At 42.7% G+C, this 22213-nt stretch overlaps 1 protein-coding gene across 3 annotated transcripts in view; it reads right to left on the bottom strand.

Moving 5' to 3' along the window:
• Positions 1-6669: 6669 nt before the first annotated feature.
• Positions 6670-22213, bottom strand: part of LOC147439603 (heme binding protein) — a 29077-nt gene continuing 13533 nt past the window's right edge. For 2 of the 3 annotated variants that reach the window (XM_086485424.1, XM_086485426.1), the window contains 5 exons: positions 12046-12200; positions 11891-11961; positions 11737-11814; positions 7616-7716; positions 6670-7499 (listed from right to left, as the gene is read on the bottom strand). In XM_086485424.1, coding sequence (XP_086341550.1) covers positions 7218-7499; positions 7616-7716; positions 11737-11814; positions 11891-11961; positions 12046-12200 — 687 coding nt within the window. In that variant the 3' untranslated portion in view covers positions 6670-7217. The remainder of the gene's footprint in view (positions 7500-7615; positions 7717-11736; positions 11815-11890; positions 11962-12045; positions 12201-22213) is intronic. The other variant, XM_086485425.1, reaches the window with a different exon arrangement.

The following is a 22213-nucleotide window of genomic DNA, read 5'->3' as shown; positions in this document are numbered from 1 at the left end:
TAGAAGAGGTGGTCTCTTAGCGGTGTAATTGATATTTTGGCCTCTTTCCACAAGAGCAGCTACTTGATATAAAGGTTTGACTTGTCCCCAATAGTCCTCCATGTAGTATTGTGGACTTTCTTCAAGCACATCCATCCCATAGGCGATATTAGGATCTATGTCTTCCTCATAGACTTCCAAACAAGAAATCGATGACTCACAACCCACTTGATTCACAGAAGTGATTCTCGGATGTGGTGGTTGCGGTCCTAGCACTGGAGGTGGTAAGGGTGTTGTTTAAACAACATTTTGGGCCCTAGGGACCATGTGTTGTGTTGTTTGTTCAAGAGGTGGGGCCGGCATCAATGCAGGCACTCGAGGTGTGTCTGTCCATGCTAAGGTTGGTCTATTGGCCATCGTGCGCTTAAATACTATGCAATCCTTAGCTTGATGGCCATACCTTCCACATGCATTGCAGTTCCCATTGAATTTTACTCTAAAAGTAGGGCATTCACTGGTACTATGCTGTCCATAGCATATTGAGCACCATTGTTGCTCCCTTCTTGGATACATATGAGTGTTTTGCGGAGCACTATTGTCTCTAAGACTCTCTTGAATAGCCTTGGTGAGATCTGCTAAAGTCATCTCAGATATCTTTGGCTTCTTAGCAATAGGCTTTAGGGTCGTTGGTTGATGCCCTGATGCTTGCGAGCTAATAGATTTAGTCTCAACAGACACTCTTTCTCCTTGAATCATTAAATTATCCTCCAATTGGATCGCATTGGTGGTGACTGCTTCCCAAGTGGTGATACCTCTAATGACGAGGCCATTGTAGATATCCTCATGTCGTAATCCCCTAATGAATCTATCAAGAAATTGGTTATTGTTGAAGTGCTCATTTGGATTACAACGAGAATTCAAATGCTTCAAGCGACTTATAAATTCTCTCACCAACTCTCCTTCCTCTCGTTGGGCTTTCTGGAGCTGAGAGGCTACACCCCAAAGCACTCCCTCTCATATGTATTCTTTTAAGAACAGTCTCCTAAGAGTAGGGTAAATTGTTTTTTCTTCCACCCTTAGGGTTCTATACCAATCCCCAGCCTTTCCACTTAAGGTTAGGCTTAAAGCATTGCTCTTATGTAGGTCATTGTGTTCTCCTAGAGAATCGCATATTTGTTCAAACACTTCGATATGCTTTCTCACATCCCCGTCTCCACTAAATTTTTGTGTGAGCTTGGCTATTTGTACTGCCTTACTTCTAGGCTCTCTATTAGGCGTGTTACGCATATTCTCAGCAATAGATCGACCAATAGCTTGAGCAAATGTTGCCAAGTCACCTAAGTGAGCAGGCACCGTGGGTGAAGGTGCTCCAGAGACTACATCTGGAGTAGGTATTGGCATTGGGCTTGGCGCATAGGAAGCCCTTGGGTTCCACGTTGGGTACGATGTTGTGCCATTAGGTGGTCCATAGTTCATATGGGTGGCCCTAGGCATAGCAGACGTCGGATGTGACATGCTAATGCTAGCCGGTATAGTCCCATGGAAATAAGAACTTGTGTATTGTGGTTGTGGAGCATAGGTAGTTGAAACAATGGGAGGGGTAGGGACTACATGAGTGTGATGACCCATAGGTGCATACGATTGGTACACACTTGTAGGTACTGTTGCAGGCATTGAGCTACCATGTAGCGGTGCTTACTAACAAACGAGGTCCATGGTGTGTTTCTTGGCATGTCCATCATTGGGGTAGGCATGGTATCTGTGGTGTCATCCAGGGAAAGATGAGCTAGACTTGGAAAAGTAAAGCTATCACTTGTGGGCTCAGATTGCATTGAGACCCCTGGCGAAACAACATATGGGGATCGATGGGACTCAGTGGGGGAGTCTCCATTTGTGATAGAGTGGGTTGTTTCCCTTTGCCCGTGTCTAAAAATCGCATAGGACCCGTCGAAGGTATGTTTATTCCTCGATTTTGCCTCTCGGACTGGATAATCCTATGGATGACATTGTAGATCATGTGTTGTTGTTCCTCCAGACTAGTGGCACTAGATGTGGATTGTACAACTTCTAACCAACCCACATGGTATGTGTAGCCCCTGTATAGGTCGGTCAAAGTCTCCGTGTGTAGGTCATATTTGCAATTTTCATTGAGAAATACCCCGTCCAAACTTGGTGTACTAAAGGGTTGCCGTGAGGTGGATGCAATGTTGCTTCCCGTGTTTTGACTTTTAGTCACCGCTACCTTAGAGGCGACTTTGGAAGGTGGTAGCTTGGTAAGACCCTCATTAAATGAGGTAGGTAGAATGTCCACGTGGACACTCTGAGGGAGTGTGGGGTCTACAGGAGATGTGAATGGTGATTCTGCTTCCCCACCCCCTTCGTTTACTTCACTAGCCGTAGGTTTAGAGCGCGTAGCTCTACTAAAAGTTTCCATCAAATGGCTAAAAACACTAGTTCCAGGTTGTTGAGCCCAGCTAGGCACGGTTTCATTTGTTCCCCCGGGGCTTTGTGTAAGATGCTCTTCCATAATATCGTAGTCAGAGGAAGAGTCGCTAGCCGCTATATTTGGGTCTTGGGTTGCACTACCTTGGGTCCTCGCCGAGGGCGTAGACCCTAGCGTGGAAGGATAGTGAGTACCCCCGTAAATCGAAGCACTAGCTAGTTGTTCGGACTCTAGCACACGACCCGAGCGTAGATACATGTGCTTTGGGTGCCCTACAAGTGTCGGCAAGTACCCTCAAAGGTTACTTGCTTTGTTTTGTGGGTGTTTTGCATCCCGCTTTCTACTTGATTTTTTCTTGTTTTTGATGTTTTTTGAATTTTTTTTAATGTTTGATTTTTTTGATTAAAGTGTGTGATAGCTCGAAACGAGCGCATCACTTAGAGGGTCGTTGTGTCCTTTATAGCACAATTTCGGGCATCTGACGTTCCGTTGGTCCTCAAAAAATCGATTTTTAGCTACGTGTGAAGCTAAAATTCGTTTTTTTAAAAGGCGACAGAGGCCTAGGCCTGAGCGTGAGCTTGGGCTTGAATCTGGGAGATATTCCCAATCCCGATCCTACCTTTAAAATTTTTATTTTTTTATTTTTTTTAAAAAAAAATTAAAGGATAAGACCGACGCGGCCTGCGCGAGAGCACACACACACTCTCTCTACCTACTTCTAACTAATACACCTACTCTTACACACTAACACACTCTATTAACTCTCACTAATCTACTTCCTACTTATTGTACATAGAAAACTAACTACTTTAATACACAGAGAATAAACACAGAACCTTTGAAATCTCCATTAACAAAGAAAACTAACTACCTTAATACACAGAGAATAAACACAGAACCTTTGAAAACTCCATTAACAAAAAAACACACAGTATAACACCAAATCTCTCTTCTCAACACACACACACTCCTTCCCTACCTTTCCTATAATTGAAATTGCACCACGGAGAAGCACAGAGTGCTACTCGAGCTTAATGCACGGCATTCCCCGGCAACGGCACCAAAAATGTACGCATATATCGCACGTGTCAATGCAAAGAACTTGCCGATACACCGTGTACGAGCCACAAATGGCTCCAAGCACACAACAAGCCTAAACTAGTAAGCTCAAAGAAGGCGATGGTGTGTCACTCACCACTCTACGCTTGCTTCGTGGAGGATTCCTCGTCGCGAAGAAGAAGGAGACGCCGCTACGCCGCGCTCAACCGCTTCATCGCCGTTGTGCCTTCGTAATGCTCGATCGCCCACACACTCCCTCTCTCTCCCTCTCTCACTCTCTCTCTCTCTCTCACACACACACACAAAGAGATGAAGAAGAAGAAGAAGGAGATGGAGCAAGAGCACTCTTCAATTGCACAAATGAGAGAATGAGTGAATTTTAGGTTTAGTTGACTTTTATATGAGCTCACCCCATTCACACTTGGGCGCCCATGCTTAGCCAACTAATCCCTTGAATGTTCCAGTTAGAGTGCGCCTCTCATCGGCGATCACTCTTACCCTTTTCCTATTGGACCGACAAGCCCGGTACCTGACTCTACAAGTAAATAATACAACATCCATCGTAGGTTACAATGTCCGTCGTAGGTGATAGGGTGTTCGTGAGCCGTGAGGATTAACAAACCAAGTTGGTTGTTCCCAATAATCCGTATAGATTATATGGATTACACCACAATTTTTTGAGTAACAGTGAACCCATATTTACAAGCAACATACAACTGGCCAACTTCTAATCATGCAAAAGAAGGTTATAAAAGTGCACGCAAGAATTTTTGTTTCATGTTTTTCTAGTCAACTTTTTAGGAGCATCATGTCACTAGCTATATGTTGAGATAATTGAAACATTCCCAACTACCATGTGTGTGTGTGTGTGTGTGTGTGTGTGTGTGTATATATATATATATATATATGAAATAGACAAACCACATACAGGATTTGCAAGGAAGACCATGAAAGTGCATATTGAGAATATTTATTACTCAATTTATTTAATAAAAGCAAACCCTTTTATGACTCAAAAGGTGTATTCTGTTGGAGAGGCAGTTTGTTTTCCAAAAAATGTTTCAACATTATGCTATATGGTAATCATCCTATGAGTCAATAGAGGTATGAAATCATATGGTCCAATAAAATACATACATAATGTCAATTTGTACAAACTAAGGGCATGTCTACAAGTTTCCAGATATGAAAATATTAGCCCAAAATTTATTATAGGGGTAAAACATATCTACTAAAGCTTATTTATGAGCTAATTGTTCGTCTGAGTTTATTCACACAACCAAAAGTTAATTGAGGTTTATTCATGAGCCAATGGATAATCCAGGTTTTTCTAGTCTTGATGTCACCAATCCTTAGAATTCAATGAAAATAGCATTAATATGTCAACAAGACTTGAGTAAAATAATATTTGATTCCAATAAATTAATGAACATGTTATGAAAATATTAGTGCACAATGCATCCCAATTAAATAAAATTGTAAGTGAAAACACCATGAAACGAGGGGTGCATTATAATGGTATAAATAGAGCACTCAAAGATTGACTATGAAAGAGGAACTCGTGAATCGATCATTATCATGTAAGATCTCAATCCTAAGCATGTTGTGCAACCCCGGTGTAAGATCCCTAGATTTTGAATCGCTATTTGAAAATAAGAAAATTGGATTTTTAGGGGACATTACTTTATCTTCTGCTTAGAATGCTTGTTGTGATGTTTTATAGAGGAAAGCAAGGTTGTTTTGAAATTCTATTAATTCAAACGGACGTTTGGTTTAGTTTTGAAAAAATACGCTTTTTCTTGCTTTTTTGTGAAAAGAAAAGCCAGATCCTTCTTCTACTAAGTTCAAGGGAGCTAACTTCAATTTTTTTAAAATTAGCTTTTTGAATGTATAAGCGTAAAGACCCTACACAACCTGATTGCCTTGAAAAGGATTGTGGCAAAGAGTATATGTGGAATGAATTCCAATCACATGTGTGTTGAAGGTATAACTTTTATTATGACACTAAGATCACTGAAAATACATTACATATTCCCCAAAGCATAAACATTGTTTTAGTGATATCTAGAAATTTCCTTTGACTTAAAATTTAGCAATTCAAGATTTTGACTATACTTTACATCAAATTATCATAAAATCTAATTTTATTTAGTACCAGATTAAATTTATTTTACACTTGATATAAGAAAACACGCTCAAGATTCCAAATAAATGACCACATACAAGATTTGCAAGGAAGACCATGATAGTGCATATCTAGAATCTTTAAAACTCAGTTTGTTCAATTTATAAAAAAAACCTTCAACTCAAAAGGTGTATATGGGTGGAAGGGCACTTGCTTTTCAAAAAACGTTTCAACATTATGGTAGATGTGAATCATCCTATCTGTCAATAGAGGTAAGAAATCATATGGCCAAAAAAGTGCATGCATAGTGTCAATCTGTACAAATTGAGGGCTTGTCTACAAGCTTCCAAAATGCAAATATTAGCCCAAAATTTATTAATGGGGTTAAATATATCTAGCGAAGTTTAGACATGAGCTAATGGATAACCAAAGATTTTTCTAGTCTTATATCGACATGCAAGTATATTGATGTCACCAAGCCTTAGAATTCAATGAATTTGATGTTTTCTTTCAACTGGATTCACCTAAACATCAATGGCTATAGTCACAAAGAATCATTTGTTTGTGGAATTTGATGTTTTCTTTCAACTGGATTCACCTAAACATCAATGGCTATAGTCACAAAGAATCATTTGTTTGTGGCATATAAAAAGTGTTTATCTATGATTAACGTTATGACAAATTTGTTTGACCAAAGGTCATTGTACACTAATTGCTATTTACCTGCAATCATTTTTGACATTATAAAAGTAGCTTGCATTGAGAATGGCAGAAGTGCATTGCTCATTACTAACAAGAGTAATTAATCATTAATATTCAAATATTGGTGTTACGTAACGAACCTGCAGTTTGCGAGCCAATGTTCAACCTCTCAAAAATTTACCAATGCAAGCTCACCTTTTCCTGACTATGGCACTTAAAAGATATAAAGAACACCCATGCTTGACAATCCAAAGAAGACTTATTTTACACACAAGCATCTAATGAGATTCTTTCTAACTCACATTCAGGGCACTTTTCTCCTCAAGATAATGTTTTCCTGGTTTTAACAGAAACATATATCTGCAGCTATCAGTCGCAAAACCAAAATTATTTCAAATGCCAATCTCAAGTGAGCATCAATCACCAAAAGCTTGTCTAACAACTACAAGCCAAATGTGCATAGTTCAATGTTGAATGATCGCACGTGAAATATGACCACTCACGTTCATTATCCTACATATACATCTCTCTAATATACACACAGTGGGAGCCAAACACATTCAGCAGAAAATCCCAACTGTAGAAAAACAATAGAAAAATGACGCAATTTTAGCAAAGATCTTTGGTCTAGGCTTCCCCAATCATTTTGTCACCCCTTGATATGTTTTGAATCTTCAGTGGCTGTAAAGAGCCTATTTGCAAGGACTGTTTGTTCGGTTTTCCTTGTCTGAGGTTCGGACAATAATGTATGTAATGTGGCCAGTTTCCTATACTCGTGAAAACTTCAATGGAAAGATCTGCTCTGAAGGTTGCATAATGTGTGTAGAAACCAATTACCGTAGCTGGTCTTCAGCTGAAGAGCTAATGAGGCCAGAGGAACAAAATGCATGTTGCGACATGCTTCCTAGGCTATGACATCTCAATTGCTTGAAAGGGTACTAATCTTCTGGATCTCGTCCACCAGCAGACTGTAGCAGAAGCAACTAAAGCTCCTAGCGAAAAGAGAAGCGTCACGCCACTGATAACACTCAATGAGTTGTTTTGCGTCAGCTTTCTGGAGGGTTCAACATCCAAAGGGATCCAATCGCAACTAGCCGTGTAATGCTGATAGTTTACCCAGGGAACATGATTCACAGGAAACCATATAGCCGCCATAAATCTGTGTGTGTTGCCTATAGTAAATTGAACATCCTGTGACAAAGATATGGGTTTAGAAAGGATGTTAATGCTTGAATCCTTTAATGTCAAATAACGCCAAAGCACAATGATGCTAAAATGTCTATTACTGGGAAGCCAATGATTCATACCTGCTGAAAACGGTCAGATGTACGAAGAGGCCTAACAAACTCAAATGTAAAAACCCCTTGTGCTCCAGAAGCCGAGTACGGACTGTCTGATGAAGTTAAACCTGAAAAGCTAGCACTGCATAAATTCAGCTGGTTCACCTACGGAATGTCTTGAATAATAAATAACAATTTATCAACAAAGAATGCTGGAAGATGTGCATGCGCTTAAGCAGTGAGTTAGCATTACAGGAGGGTTCCAGATTTTACACCAAATACTAGGCCCATAGTTACAAGGAAACTCCGTTTCAGGGCCTATTGGAGCAAGTCCCCCGTTTCCGTTTTTCTGTTTATTTAGGAAGTTCTAAACGTTGCATACAAAATATAGCTATGAAAAGCCATTTCTAAACTGTTCAGTGAAAAGAGCAAGCCGTTTCCATCTTTGATAACCTTGTCGGTCTCGTTCCAGTTTCCCCTTCCATGTGACTATGACTAGCCCACTAAAACATAAACTTAATCTACACACAAACGAGACGACCATAGGGGCAGCAAATGGACTTACACTTGATCATACGAATCCCTTGGCCACACCAGGGTACTTCTTATACAAACCTGAATATTATTCTGTAGTCTTGATGTCCTGAGCCACTGGAGTGGCATAAATGAACGCCACTTGAGCTCCTCGACGTAGCTTGCGCTTCCCTGCACATGAGAGATTACAGGTAAAGAATGGATGCCTTGCTCACCGCAAATGACCACGGGAGAGACACCTGCCTGAGACAGAGTGAGCGTGTGGTCATTCCAATCTATTTGTGGCTTATGCTCACGAAACCATTTAATGCCTAAAATCATATCGCATCCAGCTAGAGCAGACACAACAAACTTACGACGAAAAGATGCTTGTTGAACAGAGACTAGCACACTAGGACATTCATGCGTGATTGAAGAGTTCATGCCAGGAGCGAATCCAAACACCTCAATACCTTCAAAGCGTGCCCTCTTCACGCGAGAATCACTAATCACATCATGCACATTGTTAGGATCAAACAAGATTCCAAGACGTTGACCATTCGCATGACCATAACACTTCATGAGAAACTCATAAGGATGATCATCAAAAACTACTTGGCTCAAGCATGACACTAACAAAAGATGTGGATGCTTTTCCTTAGGACAATCTCTTTTCATGTAACCCTTAGTGTGACACTTAATGCATCTTTTTTCTTTTCCATACGCAGTGTTACCATATACATGTGGTAGTGATATGTGTGAACACACTTAGGACTGCCAGGGCATTTTTTCCCTAACTAGGAGGTTTTTTCCCCCGTGCATTGTATATACGCCCATCACTCTAGGGCTATCTCATCTTTCCATTGCACACTAAGTTAAACACTCTCTGTTGTGTGCCTTGAGCTTCCTTCGTCTTCTCCAAACTGTGTTTTCTCGCAACCCTAAAACCCTAATTCCAACAATTGGTATCAAAGCAAGTCGCATCCTCCCGGGCTTAGTCACCAGCAGCTCCAACACATGCCTGCTTCACTTTCTCCGATTTCTGTGAGCTTTGGCAAGTGTCAATAGATCGACAAATACTTCGGGATAACTCGCAGAGCTCGGTCTGCTCAGATTTCTGATTCGGGCTCATTTCGGCCTCTGTTTCCACTACAGGCAATACTGTGCAGGCTATTTCGTCATTTTGTGCAGAATTTTTGTCAGTGCCGTTTCCTGCATAACAGGTCCCTTACAGTCTTCTACAATTTGTGCTATATAGCACGTATTGTTCCTGCTTCGTTTCTCCTCTTTTCGGGCTCTGGTGCAATCATTCGCCATGGCCAACAACTACACAGATGTGTTCAAGATGTTTGCTGCTGTAGACAGATTGGATGGGAACAATTACCCTATGTGGGCTTACATGATGCAACATGTCCTTGTTTCAAAGGGTGTGTGGAATATTGTGCAAGGCATTGATGTACGTCCTCGTTCTGAGGATGTTACACGTCTATTGGACAAAAGACAAGGCCTTTTGGGGGGATCCTTGTGGCCTGAAAAAAGTGTCAAACTTCACGCTTTGGCCACCGTCCTTAAAATTCTTTCTTGCCCTTTCTCTATTCCAAATTGTCCCACTTCAGTTTCCGAATTAGATGATTCCTCTTTTTACAAAAGTGGTTCCAAAGATGAAAGAGTCATCATCAAAGCGCCAAAGGAAGGAGCTTCGAGGAGATATGCTACGAAGCCTCAGGAACAAGCTTTGATATGAGGTGAAGGGTACAACCCTACTTCGCTTTTTGAATTTGCACCATTTTCTTAGTGAAGGAATCAAGGCAAACTAGTCCTACTTATTATATTTGTAAGGTGTAGTCTAGTTCAATAGAAATTTTTTTGACGCACAACTACAATTGGTAGATGGAGCTGTTGTTGTGACGTGGTGGGCTGATTTTTTACTGTTAGTAAGTGAAAGCGTTGACTTTTGGCCGCTAGCTTTTATTTGCAGAGCTTTTGGGGGTGCTTGATTTTAGCAATGTTGCTTGTGTGCAACATGCCTTTAAATATGGCCTAGGGGGTCACTACTGGCATACCAATGCATAGTTGCACAGTTGCAAAGTGACTCCGCGGAAGTTGTACTTTGTGACTTATTAATATAAAAAAAATTACCAAATGGGGCAGTGCATCTGGGAGTGGAACACCGCCAAGCCACTCCGTGTCTCTCTAAAAGTTGAAGTGTTTAATAGTTTTCAAGTTCTCAGTCGTGTGTTTGCTGTGGATTCACCGCCTCGCCAGTAATTTGCCGGTTACAAAAGGGCTTTGTAATCTATCTGGTCCAATATCTCGAAAGCCCAAAAAAAGAGGGACTGTTACGAGGAAAATATGCCACTACATGTGAATATCACCAAGGTGTTCAAGCAAAGACATCCTTTGCTCACAGCCAAAGGAGTTCAAAACTCACCTCTTCTCATCACCACGGAGAGCATACACAACTCCTCAGTTTTGACCTATGAAGTAGCACCTTCTCCAACAGCTGCTGCCAGAGGGCTACAAGCAATCAATCAAGTGCACACAATATGATTGCTTTTCTCAAGCAAACAATACCTTCTTTGCAAAATAATGAGCGCGGGCGCCTGCAAAGAGGGTGTGGGAATGCAAGTGGGCACTGCATTGGCTGTCGGCATGGAGGGTGAGCAATGGCACGATGGGCAGCAGCATGAATGGTGAGCAATGGCACGATGGGCGGCAGCAGGGAGGCGAGGGATGGCAGGGCACCAATGGGCTTTGTTTATGTAGAGACGTAGGCTTGTAGCCATTATGTGTGTGCACATGTACGCGCACGCGGGCGAAAAGCAACACAATCCTTTTCCTTCACCCACAACTAGATGATTCTAGGGTGTCCGAGGTCAACATCAATGGTCCATGCCCCGTTTCATTTTCTAATCCTTCCGCCTCTTCCAACAAACAAAGGTTTGCGTATCTCCCAAAAACCAAAAAGGAAAAACACATCCAAAAGGTGCTAAAGTTTGAATTAGGGGTTAAAAGGTAGTGCGATCCCTTCAAGAGTGCGAACATGTCGATAATAGAATGGCCTCCCAACGCTAATCACTATCCTCCTCTTCAAATACACCACCCTATAATGCTAGCCACATTGCTGAAGACCTTGGTACATCTCTGTAATGGATTCCCTAACAAGGTAGACAATGGAACGCCACCTGCATCCTGTACGACACAATAGACTCTTACAATATGGAAGACCGTCTCCAGCATGTCTGCCTTACAGAGACTGTCTTTCTGGGCTGACATCCAACAAAAAATTCCCCACTGATGTAACCCAAAATTGGATTATTTTACCCTCAATATCTAGAGAGAGAAGGCAGGTTAACCACAAATAATGATTGGGTCTACCAAACAAGAACTGAACATCTCATAGAGTCCTATGATAGGGTAAACAGCTCCAAACTGGCAATCCCAACATCATCCTCTCTCATGGTGAAAACTATCTAGCTACGTTTGGAAATTCCCCATAAGAGAGCCCCAATTCAGAACATACAGACAAAAGGACAATTTAGTCACTACTCCTTGACAAGCCATGGCATATTTCTGACATACCCACATCAGCTTTTCAGTCAGACACGCCTTTTTATGATTGCAAAAGGTAATACCATAAGTGAGATCCATGCTTGAATGGGACCAAGCCCCTTGCCAGTCATTTTGAGCCCCACTGTTAGGGATATTTGATCCTGTTTAAGGAAAAATGCAAAAATCAACCCTCAAAACTATATCATGTCAAGTCAAGGAAGCTAACAGGCACCATACCATTTGGCAACAAACCATCAAAATAGCGGCAATGAGGATTCCATCCATACATATCGTTCAAACTGCCGATGCTGTGATCAGACGAGGAAATAGATACAATGGCAATGAAAGTAAAAAAGAACCATATATATATATATACACAACAGTCCTATTACCTGTCCTTTCCTGTGCTGTTTGCATTGTCATATGCATTTGCTCCATACAGTCGCCCTGGGATGGCATCGCCAATTGAGAAGTGTATAAGGTCTACCGCATGTCCTTCACATGAAACACTCGAGCAAGCATCTGGATTCTGGTCACAACCGCCCATCTGCCATAGCAATGTCCACTCGCCAACAATTCCACCTTTTTTGTACATAATATAAAGTTGATAACAAGAGCAAACCAGGAGACACACAAAGATACAAGAACTCGAGTTAAATATAATGGCTCTAAAGAAAATAAAAGGCTTTCCTAATGGCTCTAATGGCTTGAAAACTCTAGAGGAAAAAAAATTAAGAAGAAAAACACAAATGTATAAGGTGCATTCGACCATCTCTATTTATATGCACACAAAAAGTCTTTTGACTTTCCACCTCCATGGTTTTTTCATTTCCTAAACTCACCCTTCACTTATGCACTCGAGATGTTTTGAAAGGATTTTTTATTTTTCGAGATTGGGGAGACCTAATGGAATTTAATTCGAAGTGTAGATGGATTGCCACACTTTTAGAGAGAATGTGTGTTATCATACGACATCTCTCCAAAAGCTGTTGGTAGTGCAAGGCTTCTGTTTGACCAATCAATGATCAGCATATGGCACATTAATTGCAGCACTCGTTAATACAGGAAAAATCTGCTACATAAATGGTGGATTCTGAATCATATCCTCTAGCATCACTGAAGGTATGCTCCCATCATGCTCAAAAGCATAAGTCCCAAAGGTACCATTTGATTCTTTCCTCTTCTAAGGGCACTCAAAAGCAAACCACTTTCCCTTACACCCGTCAATGGAATGGTGTTGTCAAGAGGACGAGCAAGTGACTGAAGAAGATGGAACGCACTCTCTTGCATCATGCCTCTCTCCCTCCCTCATTTGGAGGCAACTACATTGGTATAGCTTCTTAATCGCTCTACAAACGTAGACGGATGGCGTCACTCCAGAGGACGGCATCACTCCAAAGGAGTATTTACACATCGTAAACCTACTCTTACAGGTCTTCACGTTTTTTGTTGTGTTGCTCCCGTCGATGTTCCATCAAAGAAGAGGACTTTAAATGCTAAATTCAAAGAAATGATATTTTGTGATTATGTGTCACATGCACATCAACCCTATGTGTACGTGGACAAGCTACTTCATGACATGGGTTCAGTTTAGTTCAGTCAACCTAGCTTAGGAAGTGTTTTGGCACTTTTTGTGAGTCTGTTCGCAGACCGTGCATGTCCAGACACTTAGAGTAGATGCATATCCTGTGGTTGCACACAGCATGATCATCAGCATTACCAGCAGATTCCATCAGAAGCATTTTACAGTGCAGAAAAACCTATTTTCCCTATTTTAGCCATTTTTCACTTATTATTTTTAAGTGACTTTTGTTGGGAACTGGGTAGGGAAAAATGAGTAAGGAAGTATATAAGAAACCCTAACGCTAGCACTTTCTAGCAGAAGAAGCAGTAGGGACCTGTGTCCAACAGTGCACCTTCTCAGCAAGACCACCCATGCAGGAGACATAGCGTTTGAAGCCACAAGAACAACCAGCGTTTTCAGCAATTGCAGACCAGCCAGCGTTTTGCAACTTGCAGAGCAACCCGGCCATAGCAGGATATAGCAGATCACTAGCGTTTTTGCAGCAGGTCAAAAATCAATCCTAGCGTTTTTGCATTTGCAAAGCATCCTAACGTTTTTGCAGATTTGCACCGACAAATTCAGCCATAGCCTCAGCGTTTTCAGTTTTCGGCACATAGACCCCGCAGTAGAAGTCCCAAACCTCGCAGATCTCACCTTCCCGCAGCAGATCCTTGCCGCACGGTCAGATCCACCGAAGTTTGCAGTTTCAGCCCGAAAAACGCAGATTTCAGCATCTACGTTTTCAACGCGTCGTCGTTGCATCGTCGTCATCGCCGTAGAGTCAAAATTCAGCAGATAAAGATTTGCAGATTTCAGCCTTTAGCGTTTTCAGATTTCAGCATGTCTCGTCGTCGTCCTCGTCGGCAAGTACAAGCATTGTAGAGATTTGTGCAATCAATAGCAATAGACCGCTCTCGCCATAGAGAGTGGGGCCTTCGGAGGAGGGTTTGACAACATTCTGGTGTCGTATTCTTCTCTCTCTATCTCTCAATCTCAGCACCTTCATTCACAGTGTTTATCCACTTGTTTGTGATCATTTGCACTCTCTAATTAAAGGAACGGAAGTCTCTCCCTTCCGTAAGCAAAAGGAACCCTTGAGCACAGCTCGGAGCACTCATCTTGAGCAAAGTTCATCATCCACATCCGTTGCACCTTACATTGGTATCAGAGCTTTGGCAGTGTTCTGTTCAAATTAGCTCTATCTTCGCCCCAAAGGTAGCGGCCTCCACTACAGAGATGGCATGGTTGGTCGCTATATCCTCCGCACACCCCCTTTTCGAAAGTTAGTTCCTAAAGGCATACATATTTCCCGCAACCGGATCTTTCCATCCTTTCAAAACACAAGATCTCTTTTCAAAGTATCACTAAAGCTAACAAAATCCCTTCTGCAATGGTCTGTGCTATCACACCAAATACATTTGTGTACAAACCCTTCTTTGCTTTGGGATTTCTATCCAGAAGATTGCCCTTTCTCTTCAAGCCTCGTCAGTTTTAACTTCATTTCTCGCACGCCCTTAACAAGCTCATCAAGCATAGAATTATCACCTTTTGGACTCACAATAGCAAGCTTTGTTGGAATGTCTAGAATGCTAGAGGTAGAAGTAGCGCCATTCACCACTATCTTGTCTCTACGGTGTTGCCCCTTAGCAAGTAATGAGACCGCACCCTCAACCTCTTTCCACTCGGCCTTTAGACCCTATTCTATATTCTTGTCTTCAAGAATTAGCTCTAACTTTTCTTGGAGTTCAGAACCTGCAACTTGAAGGAACAATTCAGTCTTTTCGCTATCCAAAGTTCCTCGTTGTCTTCTTAACAATTGAACATAACGTCGCTCAAACTCCCTCAACAGTTCAGTGATGGAAAGTCCTTTTGGCTTTGCAATCCATATTCTAAGAAAGTTCTTTTTGAAACGCTTTCAGAGTCCTCCATCAAGTATTCCTCCTTTAGGGTTAATTAAAATTGCTCTCAATCTCTTCCATGCTACTCCTTGATTCCCCTTACATGGTCTCTAATCTCAGGGACCACAACAAGCTCGAACTTCGAATCAAGACTGCGAAGTAGAGAATACATGACAAGAGAGGCAAGGGAAACCCGAAGGGATGCTGATGAAGCAAAGTTGAGGTGTTGTCCAAACCTGAAATCGCAGCAAAAGGGAGCTCGAAACACCGCGAGAACGCAAGGGTTTGAGCAAAAACGCAAGGTGATGAACACTGGATGCCGAGGTTGGTATGTAAGGTACAGCGGAATGATTGTTTGAGCTTTGCTCAAGATGAGTGCTCCGAACTGTGCTCAAGGTTCCTTTTAGTTCTTATGGAAGGAAGAGCCTTCCGTTCCTTATGGAGAGTGCTATGATCACAACAAAGTGAATGGACACTGTGCGTGCAAGTGAATGAGACTGAGAGAAAGAGAGAAGAGAGATACGACACCAGAGACGTTGTAAAACCCTCCTCCGAAGGCCCCACTCTCGTCGGCGAGAGTGGTCTACTTATTGATTGCACAAAGTGGTACAATGACGATGCAATGGACTGATGCAACCTGGGACTATGTCGGTGACGACGATGGTGACGACGTTGACGATTTAAGGACTGAAATCTGCAACCTTATATCTGCTGTCCATAAAAACGCTATGGCTGAAAATCTGGGACTGACTTCGGTGGCTGAAAATGACTGTTTTGGCTGCGTTTTTGATGGCTGAAAATGGGGGTCTTCTGCAAGTGTCTAAGGCTGAATTGACTACTGTCCTTAACTGCTGAAAACGCTGACTATCTGCTGCAGAATGGCTGAAAATAGAAAACACTAGCAGATCTCGTAACGCTAGCAAAACCGCTAGGCAAACTGGGAAGTGCTAGCGATGACTGCAACTGGAAAACGCCAGGGGTCATGGGGAGGTGCTAGCGATATCCAAAAACGTTAGGGCTAAGTGTGGGCGATGAGGGAAAACCAAAAACGCCAAGGGGTGCTGAGGGTACTTCGGGGTTCTTGCTGAGAAGATGCCTGTTGAGCAGGGAGCTCCTGCTGCTTCTTCTGCCATTTAGTGCTAACTTGGGTTTACTTATATACAAACTTAGCAAAATTGCCCTACCTACTTTTGTTGGGAAGTCACTTAAAAATAATAAGTGAAAAATGTAAAAAATAGGAAAAATAGGCTAATTCACTGGAAAATTCCCCTAACTGATTCTAATGGATTCTGATGGGAATTCTAATGATCATGCTGTGTGCAACCAGAGGATATGCATCTATGCTAAGTGACTAGGCATGCACGGTCTACGAATAGGCTCACAAAAGTGCCAGATCACTTCTAATCTAGACTGACTGGACTGACTGAACCCCAATCATGTTGTAGCTTGTCCACGGACACATAGGGTTGTCACGGACACATAGGGTTGGGATGTGTCACGTGACATCCCCTCCTTTTCAAAGGGAGGTCCTAGTACCGAACTGTATGACGTCGAAGGAGATCGCCAATAGCATTCGGAATCCTGGAAGGGACTCTTCGTCGGCCCACTCTAATGTGTGCGTCGTGCGGTACTTGAACTTCATAAAGGTCTACAACGCTTGCTTCTTTGGGCCGCGCCAAAAGCGACACAAAGGCTTCTGTGGCTCCTTCCTTGCTTCAACTTCGTCTAGAGACCTGCTTCTTTCATCTTCAAGAGTCTCCATGGCTGAAAATTCCTGAAACCATTTCCAACACAAAAACATGAACATACCCATTCCATGTAAAGTGCGTGGAAAAAATCTTGGCTTCCTGAAAGCCTGTGCATGCCATGTAGGTGAACAAATAGACGGAGTGCTAAACCGTTCACCACACACACGCAAACAATGAGAGCGAATCTTTCTCTTATGATCTAGAGCAATCAACTGTGGCTTGGTGCTCATACTTTCATGTGCTCTTTCTACAACTGTGTCGTGCCAAGGAAGAGACATGGAATGTGACTTCCTTACATACATACTTTTCAGCTTTTCATGAAAAATCCGCTTACATTCGTGCTCATCCATGCGAGAAACGTGCTCAACATATAATATGTCATGCCTAGGAAAAGGGATCACATAAAGATGCTAAACGATCACGAATGAAACATTTGAACAATGCGTGCGTACCAATCATGCGAACACATAATACTTCATGTGAGGGTTCTTTGGACCTAAGCTCGAGAGCCAAGATCGGTTCTTCTTGAATGATCGAATCGTCCTGTGGGGTTTTGTGGACCTAGACTCGAAAGCCAAGTTCGGATCTTCGTGATTGATCGAATCTACAACAAGGTTAGCTTCGCTAGAAAAAGCATCCACTAACACATCATCCTTGTGAACAATCACATCTTCTTCATGTAAATCATCATGCTTGTGAGGAATCACATCTGGATCATGCAAAACATCATGCTTGTCATCATGCTCATCATTACCATCCAAATCATCATGCTGATCACAATCATGCAAATACTGTGTGTTTTGCTTTGGAGAAAAAGAGACTGAGAGAGTCTCCTTCTCTTGAATCCTTTCAATCTTGTCCTGCATATTAGCAATGAGAGATGGAGAATGAACAATGTCTTCTCCATGAATGACAATGGGAGAATCACTTTTGGCATTGAGAGTGAAAGTGTGCCTCAAAATCAATGAGAGGGTTATTATCACGAAACCATCGAATGCCCAAAATCATATCACATCCTGAGAGAGGAGAAACAACAAATCTTCTAGTGAAGGCAACTTGTTGAATTCCAAACAACACATCAAGGCACTCCTCCGTGATGAGAGCGTCCACACCGGGAAGAAAGCCAGAGACCTCCATAGGAGATCTCGGACTAACTTCGAGGTGGGCTCTCTCAACAAGAGAGGGACTGATCACATCATGCATACTACCTGGGTCAAACAATATGACAAAACGCTGCCCCGACGTACGACCATAACATTTAATGAGAGAATCATCAATGGGAGGGTCATGAGAAACTTGGGGCACACTCATGTTATCATTAATTGCATTGACAGAGGAAGTGGGTTCTGTGGATTCTTTAGATTCATTCGATTCAAGCTTAGGACATGTTCTTTTTATGTGACCCTTAATGTGACAATGAAAACAACGACCTTCCTTAGAATAAGTGCTTTGCTCTTCCAACAATGTATCCTCCTACAATTCCTTGTGCTACCTTTTCATCTGGAGTAAGCTTAGGTTTAGCAATTGTGTTAGCCTTACCCTTAGATTCATTGGAAGAATTCTTTTCTGAGGGACTGTTGGAAGATTGGCTAGAAGAGTTACCATTCTTACCGTTCTGAGAGTTTTGAGAAGTCTGCGAGGTACTTGTGGAAGTCTTGTTCTCCTTAGGCTTTCCCTTGTTGTGCTTCATCTCCTGTGCGAAAGCAATCGCTACCGCCTTGTTGAGATCGATTGGATCGAGCACCTTGACATCGTACTTGATATACTCGTCCAATCCAAAAAGGAATGCCTCTTTGCGTTCATCATCCGACTTGCGTAATTGGGTACCTAGCTGCAAAACCCGATTAGAAAAAGACATAACCGGCATACCATTTTGCTTGAGAGCGCGCCAATCGTCCTTCAACTGTGCGAGGTACTGAAGTGGCATAAACCGCGTCTTGAGCTTGTCTTGGAAATCAGCCCAATTGAAGGAAAGGGACGTGAATTCATCGGCTTCCTCTAGGTGCGCGGTTAACTGTGCCTCTTCCCATGCGTGGTACCAATTAATGGCATCATCGGCAAGGTACATAGCTGTCGTCAAAACTTTGTTATTTCCTGTCTTCTTAGTTGTCGCAAAATAAGCATTAAATTGATGCAACCAAGAATGAATAACCACAGCATCCATCTTACCTTCATACTTACTGAAAGTCAACTTCTCTGTGACGGAATGGTTGGAATCCGCATCGTGGCTTGCGCCACTTGAGGAACTCCCACGATCTTTGGGTAGTTCGGTCTTCGAGGCTAGCACTTGTTGAAGCAATTCTTGAGTGCGTAGCTCTCTTTGAGTTGCACGCTCGGCCTCCTTTCTGCTTTTCGTTCATTTCTTTCATCGCGCTCGCGTTCGAAAGCAAGGCGATTGGTTTCTTGTTGTGCCAATGCAGCTCGATTCGCTTCTTGTTGTTGTATTGCATTTCTTTCATTTCGTTCTTGTTCTGCCAGCATCATGTCCATCATTGACTTGACCATCATCCCCATAGGAGTTAGTACAACTCCTGGCGTAGATGGCGAAGGGGGAGGGTCGAAAAAATTCTCCTGGTGGGGAAAAATCTTCGCCGCCTCTCTCATGCTCATCACCTGTATGCGTAGTATCCATTCCGCTTCAGATGACGACCATGCACTATGATCTTTGGTTCTTAAGTTCACGAGGAACTTGGGTTCTTGAGGTTGGTGCTTGGGTTCTTGAGGTTCTTGAGGTTTTCTTTCGCTTGCAAACCGTGTTTGAGAAGGATCTTCTCTTCACCCGAGTTCTACTCCTTTCTGCGGGCGCACCCCTTGGCGGCCTTGCACTCACACCAAGGTTGCTTTTTCCCACCTCACGTCGATTGGCCGGCCGCTAAGTACACGGTCCGCTCTCAATGAGTGAAAAGAGACACAAGGGGAGGCTGGACAAGCCCTTCTTTCTTGGGATTCTTGTCACTCTTCAAAAAACACGATTAGGAATCGACACGCCCAAGCGAACTTTGGTTCGTGCGACCGCAACAAGCAAAAAAAAAAATCTTGTGATTCTTGTGGTTCTTTCCTTGAGTGATACCGAACACTGCCAAAACTCTGATACCAATGTTAGGTGCAGCGGAATGATTGTTTGCGCTTTGCTCAAGATGAGTGCTCCGAACTGTGCTCAAGGTTCCTTTTAGTTCTTATGGAAGGAAGAGCCTTCCGTTCCTTATGGAGAGTGCTATGATCACAACAAAGTGAATGGACACTGTGCGTGCAAGTGAATGAGACCGAGAGAAAGAGAGAAGAGAGATATGACACCAAAGACGTTGTAAAACCCTCCTCCGAAGGCCCCACTCTCATCGGCGAGAGTGGTCTACTTATTGATTGCACAAAGTGGTACAATGACGATGCAATGGACTGATGCAACCTGGGACTATGTCGGTGACGACGATGGTGACAACGTTGACGACTTAAGGGCTGAAATCTGCGACCTTCTATCTGCTGTCCATAAAAACGCTATGGCTGAAAATCTGGGACGGACTTCGGTGGCTGAAAATGACTGTTTTGGCTGCGTTTTTGTTGGAATTAGGGTTGCAAAGAAACGCACACAGCTTGGAGAAGATGAAGGAAGCTCAAAGCACACAATGGAGAGTGTATTACTTAGTGTGCAATGGAAAGATAGATAGCCCTAGAGTGATGGGCATATATACAATGCACGGGGGAAAAACCCTCCTAAAGAGGGAAAAATTGCCCCGGCGGTCCAATTGTGTTCACACACATCACTACCACATGTATATGGTAACAAATCCCCCCTGGAGTGATGCGGTGAATGAGAGCTGGCACATGAGTAAAGAGAAATGCCATGCCCTAAGGACATGATCAGTCCACAAAGGGGAGTAAGCCCAAAGCTTTGCGGAAAGCTTCAAGCTTCTCACGAGACAATGCCTTTGTGAAAAGATCTGCAAGGTTGTTGTCCTGTGTTGGCACATAAGCCAAGTTGATCTCTCCTGCTGAGAGCCTCTCCCTGACATGGTGGTAATGCACCTCAATGTGCTTTGTGCGAGCATGAAAAACTAGGTTCCTCGCAACTACCAATGCGCTCTGACTGTCAGTGTAGATAGTGTTGGCAGTGTCCTGTCCAACACCCAAATCAGCCATAAGACATCTGAGCCATACACACTCGACCATAGCTGTGAAGACTGCCCTGTACTCAGCCTCACAACTCGAAGTGGCCACAGTAGGTTGCTTCTTGCTCAACCATGATATACATGAACTGCCAAGCATGAAACAAAAAACACTTGTGGACACTCGCGTGTCAAAACAACCAGCCCAATCTGAGTCCAAAAAAGCATGTAAGTCTGGCGGCAATGATCCCCCCTTGGGATAAAACAAGCCAAGTGCCACTAAGATAGCGGAAAATCCTCTTGACAGCATGTCAATGCTTAGACCCTGGGCTATGCATAAATCTGTTGACCTGTGAGACTGCAAACTGAATATCCGGCCTCGTGTTGCATACATAAACGAGGCAGCCAACAGCAATTTGGTAAAGAGTGACATTAGCAGGATCGCCAGCATCATGTAGACTCAGCTTCAAACCTGCAATCAAAAACTGAGTGAACATGTACCAATTTGGACCCGATGGAACCCAAACTTGATCATTGGCCTTGTATTATGTCGTTTTAACGTTGTACAAGCTCAAAAGTCAAAAATCTTGTCTCTGGGTCTCAGTAGAAGTAAATAATCATGATTATTTACTTTTCTCAATTTTTACACTTTTTAGGCTTGTCTTGCCAGGTAATCACCTTGTTGTGGTCTCTGGACAAGTTTGGTTGAGTTTGAACACGATTTGAACTGTTTAATGTCTGTAGACTCTGATTCCACCTGTTTCCATGGGAGTGGCAATAGGTTTGCAATCCTCAAGTCCAAACTTACATAGCAATGTCTCTATGTAACTTTTCTGACACAAGGCAATACCACCATCACAATGCTTAAATTGTATACCCAAGTAATGATACAACAGCCCCAAATCTTTCATCTTGAAAGTAGCATTCAAATCAGCCTTAAATTCAGCAATATGTCTCTCATTTGGTCCAGTGATCATCAAATCAGCAATATAAAGAACCACAATGAGAAGTACATCATCCTCACGCTTTACATACAATGTGCTTTCTGTTGGACTGTTACGAAAGCCTCGTTTAACCAAATGAGTGTCAGCTTTCTCATACCAAGCACAAGGAGATTGCTTCAACCCATACAAAGCCTTCTTACATTTGCACACTTTGTCCTCTTGTCCTTTTATGACAAAACCGCGAGGCTGCGTTACATAAACTTCCTCAAATATGTCACCATTCAAGAAAGCAGTAACAATGTCTGA

The sequence above is a fragment of the Adiantum capillus-veneris genome, chromosome 16, assembly GCF_014529385.1.
Source record: "Adiantum capillus-veneris isolate H3 chromosome 16, ASM1452938v2, whole genome shotgun sequence".
In the NCBI taxonomy this organism is placed as follows: Eukaryota; Viridiplantae; Streptophyta; class Polypodiopsida; order Polypodiales; family Pteridaceae; genus Adiantum; species Adiantum capillus-veneris.
This window is presented reverse-complemented; position numbering and strand designations above follow the sequence as displayed.